Here is a 7,940-nt window from a genome sequence, read left to right on the forward strand (position 1 = left end):
AAAAAAAAAAAAAAAAAAAAAAATTAGGGGGCAAAACTCTGTAGGCTCGTTTGGAACGTCATATTAGGTCGTATTGTATTGTATTATATTGTATTGGATTATATATTATATTTTTATATAATACTATGTCAAACTTTAATTTATACTAATATATTATATATTTAGGTGTCCATAAAAGTTAATAACACGTATAGTTTCACATAAAAATATTGCATAAAATACAATTCAATATAATACAATACAATACGACCTAATACGACGTTTCAAACGAGCCATAAGTGTTACATTAAATGGAGTAAAAAATTAAAAATCCTATTTATTCAATAGTAATTTGTAAGGAGTGTTATCGTCAACCTCCTATTACAATCTCTTAATCAACCTTTGTGTTCGAAAATACATGCTGAAATATTTTTTTTCATAACAGTATTCGTTATAGTTACAACATCATCTCTGTAAATTTTTTTAAAAAATTAAAATAGCTTACCATGTCAAAAATAAATTTGAAACACGCGTAGTTTACTAGAATAACATAAACTAGTTTTCGATATTGTAAACTATTCAAAAAATTTCAAAAAAATTACCAAGATGATATTATAACTATAATAAGTAGTTAAGTACTGCTATATATATATACTAGGTGATTGTTACGTGCCAAGCCACGTAGTGTTAGTTTTATTTAATATTTTAGTTTTTTATTTTAATTAATAATTAAAATAGTATAATTATTTGAACGATTTGTTTTATAAAAATAAAATATGTGTCAGTATATTTAGTAAGTAAAACATAGTTGTGTTATAATAATGTATGTTATTAATAGTAAAATGTACATTAATCTTCTAATTGAAAAAAGTTCTATTATCTCATTTCATATCTAATAATAGCTACACAACTATATATTTATAGACTTTCACATTCTTTGTAAATTACTAATAAGCACCAATAATATTTTCATATTCTAATATTTTTCAACCTTCTCCTCTTGGTGGTAAAATTAAAAATAAAACTAAAAATAAGCACAAACATATAAGGTAAATACTAATTACAGCCCATTTCATCTTTTTTTTTTATTATTTTTTTAAGCCCAAGCCCAAAAATCTCTAAGCCAACACAATCAATCTTCTTTTATATTATTTTTTCTAGATATTTTATCTATATTTTTCTTTCTTAAAAAATAAATAAAAAAATTATTAATATTCTCCCAAGATAGGTTTGTTAGAGAGATATGTGGTTAAGATGATTTTTTTTAATTTAAAAAGAGATTATTAATATTTAAAAGATTATTTATTTAAAAGATTGTTTAATTTTTTGGGTTTAATTATTGGGTTTATTTTTTAACGAGAGATCAAACCTTTAAATTTAACAGAATATTCTTTTATTTTTTAGGTATATTCTGTTAACCAAGAAATGCCGTTAGATAGGCACTTTTAATATATATATAAAGATATATTTTTTTTTTTAAATACTCACATATAATTTCTCATGTAAAATTTAACTAAAAGATTATAAATAACATTCCTCTTCTCATTTGTTAAAAAAAAAAACCTAAAATCATGTTGAAGTCAAAAAAGACACACCTTTAATGATAGTAAAAAAATTTCATCAAAAAAAAAAAATGATAGTAAAAAATTAATTGTTTTTTTTTTTTTTGTTTGGAAGAAATAATAACTGGTAAAAAAATCAGTTGGTACGATTTTCATTCCTTAAAAAAAAAAAAAAAAAAAAAACCCTGAAATTATGTGATAGTGCAATTGATAAGAGTAGAAGACGAATCTACATAGTTTCGTGTGATTGAGTTTGTGTGGTTGGAGTTGTACAGTCACCCCTTCAAGCTGTATTACCACCGCCTCCATTACACCATTAACACACCACCATGACCCTTCTTCCCTTTCGTTACTCTGTAAGTATTTTTTCATTGGGTTTTGCTTTTGTCTTTTTCTTTATTCTGGATCTTCAACTTTCATGATTTTTATGGTATGTGAGATTTTGACAAAAAAAAAAAGTCTTTTTTCTCTCTTGGGTAGTTGGGTTGGTGAGGAATGAAAATGGGTTGGTGTAAGTTCAAGGTGTTTGACTCTTTTTTGGGATTGAGCTTCAGTTATGGTTTTTGGTTTGTTTGAAATCAATGGCTTAGATTTATCAACCCTTTGAGTAAAGATTGAATCTTGATTTGGTTCTCCATATTATAACCTTGAATTGATACTCATTTCTTCTTTTTGTTATTGTATATTTTTCAATGAAATAGCAAACTAGTGTCCATAATTAGAATTTATACAAGCAAATTTTCTTATGGAATTAGTTAGTTTTGGGAGATGTTAGAAGTAGCAATTGGTTCTGGTTTAAATTACCATATGAGAGGGAAGTACAATCTGAAGTCCCTAAATGATTTTCCCTTTGAATTATATATTGGTTTAAAGTGATAAGGAGGAACATAATTGTTGTAACTCGATTAGTGTCTGTTGTGATAAGGTTGCCTCTATCCTTATCTTCATGATGTTCTGCTTTTTCTCACAACTCATTCAGCCTCAAGATGTCACTTGATGTTGTTTGATAATTTGGTATTTTAAGGTTGAGAATTTTGTAGTATATTGTGCAGGTTTGACATTTCCTGATGCACATTAATACGAACACATACCCAACGAGTGGAGTTTTCGAAGTTTCATACTTGAATAGGAGAAAACATAGCTCAATATATGAAATTACATGGAGGGCAACTGCTTCCCTAAGTTTAGATAATCTCAAAGGGTGTTGTAGTAAGTTCATTATAGAAACTCAAACTATTGTTAATATTGATAACTCACTAGTAATGTTTATATCAATAAGGAGAGCTTGCTAATCGTTATTCGTTTATGTCATTGTTTAGGTGTTAGATATCGAAAGGTATCAACTCAAGTTATGGAAAAAATTGATAGCAATGGCATTACCAAAGAGCATGTTGATGATTTGCAACTTCCATCTTCTTATGAGTCTGCTATGGAAGCACTTTCTTCTCTCATTTCTGGTCATAAACGAGGACAGAAACCGCTTATGCCTAGTAAATATGATAAATTGGAACGAATGAGAATGTATCTAAAGGTAATAGCAGTTTTTTTTCTCCACAATTTTTATCTACATCCACATCTGTTTCTTGCTTCCTTGATATTTAAATGTGTAAATTCGATTTGTTTGTAGATACTTGGCTTGGAAGAACATATAGCGGGACTCAAAATTATTCATGTGGCGGGAACAAAGGGGAAGGTATTCTGCTTATTATATTTATATAAACATATTTGTTTTGAGAATTCAATTTGAACATTTCAAATAGTTATTAGCCATCCCTTTGACTTAAATGAGAATTCATTCTTGTTGTTGATATCTCTAATGACTTCATTTTCCTTCATTTGATGCTGTGGATACTTAAAATAGTCAAAGATGATTGTGTTCTGTCCTAATTTGTATTTGTTTCGTTTTGTAATGAACATTTTAGGGTTCAACCTGCACATTCTGTGAAGCCATTCTACGCGAATGTGGTGTACGAACTGGACTCTTCACTTCTCCTCACCTAATTGATGTGAGGGAAAGATTCCGAATAAATGGGTAATTTTTTTGTCAATTATGTTTTGTTTTAGACCTTTATCTCAACATGTTTTAGACTCTATTTTTTTTAATATGTTGAAAGTGGCCCATAATAGGATATGGTGTTCTTAAGTATTATTAAACCATCTTAATTGTTCATGTAAGGGAGACCAATCTACCGAAATGCCCGATGCATTGATATTCAAAACTGTTGTTGCAATGCAACACAAAAAATTTAGCATCCATCATGTAAGGGATGCAAGATGTAATGTTAAAGAGTGAAAAAAAAAGAAAAGAAGAACCTTATTGCTACTAAATCTACATAGGAAACTATATAGCTCCAATTTTTGTCTTTCCTCGTTTTAGTTCTGATTTCTTAACTTGTATTTTTAGGTTGGAGATCACAGAAGATAGGTTTCTACAGCATTTTTGGGAATGCTGGCACAAGCTGGAGGTAATAGGCTTTATTTTGTTAGCACACAGCATATGATTATCATCACGACGAAGCTCGCTTGTTCGTTTCTCAAGTTAAAACAGCTAAAGAAATATTTAATGTTTTAGTGCTCTTTTATGTCTCCCATAACAATTAATTTATCAGCTCTAAAATTGAATTTGCAGGAAAATATAACAGAGGACCTACCAATGCCTCCATTATTTCAGTTCCTCACTGTATTGGCTTTCAAAATCTTTACTTCTGAACAGGTATGCTGTGTATTGAGGCGTTTACGTATTCGTTCTTTACAGTTTTCCATTTGATGCTTTCTATCTCACCTTGTTTTTCACCCATATTTTAGATAGAGTATTATGGCTTAAAACAGTTTGTTTTATAGGTTGATGTTGCTATTGTCGAAGTTGGTATTGGCGGAAAAAATGATTCTACAAATGTGGTATGTATCTAATTACATTACTATGTAAATTCCTTAAAAGTTTCAAATTTTAAAACAGTTATCTTTCTTTGACAAGATGATACCATGAAGTATATTTGATTAAAATCTAATTATGAGATAGAAATGATGATGATGGTGATGGAATTTTTAAACCATGCAGATCAAAGAACCTGTTGTGTGTGGCATTACTTCTTTGGGAATGGATCATACAGAGACTTTAGGTCTGTGTTTCATCAGTTTGCTCGGATGAGGACTTAGCGAATGAATGATCTTAATTTGTACATTTTTATTTGTATGCTGCTTAACCAACATACTTTGATAATTTTCAGGAAATACCCTTTCGGAGATAGCATCCCACAAAGCTGGAATTTTTAAGGTATAAGTGTCCTATGTAAGCTACTCAACTAGCATGAATAAGAATTTCATTGAAAATGAGTTATTTATTGCATTATTTCTGTTTTGATTACTCAAATTGGCAGTTTTCATTTTCAAGTAGTTTCTGAATTGGATTGATGTCTTCCCTGCTCATGAAGCCTAAAATTCCAGCGTTCACGGTATCCCAACTTTCAGAAGCAATGGAGGTCATTCAGGAAAGAGCAAACGAGCTCGAGGTAATTAAATCACCTTTGTCTTTAGAGGTTTTTGCTTATAGAAATTCCTAGCTTGACCTTGTCTGATAGTGCCCGTGTTTAGCTGTTTCTTTCGGGCATGCACATTGGTATTGATCTCTCTTTTAATGTCTGCTGCAGGTTCCATTGGAAGTAACCCCAGCACTTGACCCGAAGAAGTTGGAGGGCTTAAAGCTTAGCTTGTCTGGCGATCATCAGTTAATTAACGCCGGTCTTGCTGTTTCCCTTTGTAAATGCTGGCTTCAAAGAACAGGAAACTGGGAAAAGCTTACGAAAAATGTTAGTTAAAAACACCAAAGCTGCACATCCTAAAAACCTTAACTTTTTCGAAACTGTTCTAACTTTTGTGAATTACAAATTTCATCAGGATGATTTAGAAGCTGCTGATTTACCACATGCCTTTCGTAGAGGTTTGGCAAGTGCGCACATTTCTGGAAGAGCTCAGATAATTCATGATGCTTCTTCAAACTCTAATGCCACCGAAGGCTCACGTGGAGATTTGATATTCTATTTAGATGGAGCGCATAGCCCAGAAAGCGTTGAAGCTTGTGCTAACTGGTTCTCTAGTTCAATTAAAGAAAATGAAAACTCTTCTGTTTCTAATTTTAAGCTTGATAAGATGAATGGTGTTCCAACAAATGGTCACTTTCAACGTGAGAAAGAGGTCGGTTCTTGCAAAATATCAAAGCAGGTAAAGTTGATGAGAAGCCGAAATAGCAAGATTTCATTTTTATATGTTAATTGGCTTCTCATTCAGTGTCCTATTCCCTGTTTTAGATTCTTTTATTCAATTGCATGGACTTGAGAGACCCTCAAATTTTGCTTCCCCGGCTCGCTAATACATGTGCTTCCTCAGGTATAAAGTAACATAAATTAGCTTTCATCATTCCTCACCGAAATTTAATTTCCAAACATAGCCTAACGCTTTGAGATTAACTATAATCTTTCCAATTAGGTACCTATTTTTCTAAGGCCTTGTTTGTCCCAAGTATGTCTGCGTATAACAAAGTTACATCCGGTGCCTCGGCCATTCCTACCGACATCTCTAAAAAAGACTTATCGTGGCAATTCAACCTACAAAGAATTTGGGAAAAGATTGTCCAGGGAAAGGGTAATATATACTCTCATCTCATCTTCCCCGAAAGAATATTATTATTTGTTTTGCTATTCTTAGTTACTCTATTAAGATCTTCACTAAATCTTTTTGTTTCGAAAGCAGAACTTGATTCTAGTAGCGAGAAAGGCTTCAATATCGATAATGCAAAAACTTTATCACACGAGTTTATTTACCAGGACGCTTCTCGTCGCAACACTACAACAGATAACTATATCGGTTCAAGTGCAGTAATGCCTTCTCTACCACTGGCAATCAAATGGTTAAGAGATTGTGTTAAGGAAAACCCTTCAATAAGACTTCAGGTAAGAATGGATTGCATTTTCTCAATGATGAATTTATAGTTATTTAAGTCCTAAATTTGTATTGAAATTAATACAGGTACTTGTGACTGGATCATTGCATTTGGTGGGAGATGTATTAAAGGTATTAAGAAGATGATAGTGATACAATTACAAACTCACAACAACAGATCATTCATTATTATTGATTACAGATTGTCTGCTTAAAACATTCTTTTAAGTTCATTTTCTTCTTTCAATCCAATGTTTTACATTTATTGTCACTCTAAAACATGGCTTGAATATTATTTTCTCAGTGGAATTCTGATACACTTTAGTTTGTGATGTTATTTGTTGTTGTAATATGAGTAAAAGAAACCATATTGGACATCTTTTTTTTTTTTTTTTTTTGTTTAATAGGAATCCTTGTTTTTTTTTTCTCATAATTTGCATTTTTGCTATCTCTTCTTTCATCGTTTAAGGATAATTTAAATTTCAATTTGCGCAATTAAATAATCAATCATTCGATGAGATCGTTGATGCAAAAAATATTTAAATACCAAATTTGCCTTATATAAGCTCTGGGTATTCATCAAACTGTTCATATTGTATAAACTGCTCGCACCACACTATACTGTATACAAAATGCAGTTTGAAATTCTTTGCGCTGTAGTTGTGGTTTGTATTTTTATCAAACTGCACGGTGCAGTGCAGTTTGCGGTTTTGAATTTAATAATTACGGTTCGAATTGCACTACAAAGTTGTTAATTTTTAAAATATGATTTTTATTTTATTTTTTCATATAAGAATAAATATATTTAATATATGTGTATATTATATTATTTTTTAGAGATAATTTAATATAATAACTTGATTAGTATATGTGTTATGATGTTAAAATTTTAATAATATTTTTTTTGTATTTTTTAAACTTTATTAGATTAGTTTTTAAATTTTTATTATAATGCTTGTTAATAATGATAGTGTAAAATGTTCAAACCACAAAAAATAAAAAAAATAAAAATTCTTTAAACATAAAAATATAATCTTTTTACAAAAAATGATGCCTTATGTAATTATCTTTTATTTTTAAATGAATTGATTATTGGGTGTAACGTAAAGTGTATTTTGATATACATAAATTTTTAATTTTGAAAAATAGCGGCAATAGTTCTCGTGTTTGAGATTCTTGTAAGTTCGTTGGTCCTCTTTTTAACAGACCTGTTAATTCTTCCTTAAAATATCCCGTGTTGATATTAAATTGCGGCATAAGTTCTCAAAAAAATTATTTTGATTTAAATAAATCTCCAAAAAATTTATTTTGATGCAGATAAGTCCTAATATCGAAAAATTGTGGTTATAGTCTCTAAGCTCGACATTCTTGTTAGTTTGTAGGTACCCAATTTATCAGCTCTATTTGTAATTCTTAAAATTTCCACGTGTCAAAAGTTTATTGGTTCACAACATAAAAATTATT

The 7,940-nt window shown here is 30.1% G+C and overlaps 1 protein-coding gene across 2 annotated transcripts; it reads left to right on the plus strand.

Annotated features, from left to right (window-relative positions):
• The first annotated feature begins 1,617 nt into the window (after positions 1 to 1,617).
• Positions 1,618 to 6,862, plus strand: LOC115709681 (folylpolyglutamate synthase). Of its 2 annotated transcripts, none has more exons than XM_061111509.1 (17): positions 1,618 to 1,897; positions 2,582 to 2,750; positions 2,861 to 3,072; positions 3,169 to 3,234; positions 3,464 to 3,573; positions 3,946 to 4,006; positions 4,171 to 4,254; positions 4,383 to 4,439; positions 4,600 to 4,660; positions 4,769 to 4,815; positions 4,973 to 5,050; positions 5,189 to 5,347; positions 5,436 to 5,759; positions 5,846 to 5,924; positions 6,024 to 6,179; positions 6,288 to 6,487; positions 6,564 to 6,862. In XM_061111509.1, the coding sequence occupies exons 2-17, from the start codon at positions 2,609 to 2,611 to the stop codon at positions 6,621 to 6,623; spliced, it is 1,896 nt and encodes a 631-aa protein (XP_060967492.1). In that variant the 5' UTR covers positions 1,618 to 1,897; positions 2,582 to 2,608; the 3' UTR covers positions 6,624 to 6,862. The 2 variants fall into 2 exon arrangements, with proteins under 2 accessions (XP_060967492.1, XP_060967491.1); XM_061111508.1 differs by having other exon boundaries at positions 1,623 to 1,897; positions 2,594 to 2,750.
• Positions 6,863 to 7,940: the final 1,078 nt, after the last annotated feature.

This window comes from Cannabis sativa, chromosome 3, assembly GCF_029168945.1.
Source record: "Cannabis sativa cultivar Pink pepper isolate KNU-18-1 chromosome 3, ASM2916894v1, whole genome shotgun sequence".
Classification (NCBI taxonomy): Eukaryota; Viridiplantae; Streptophyta; class Magnoliopsida; order Rosales; family Cannabaceae; genus Cannabis; species Cannabis sativa.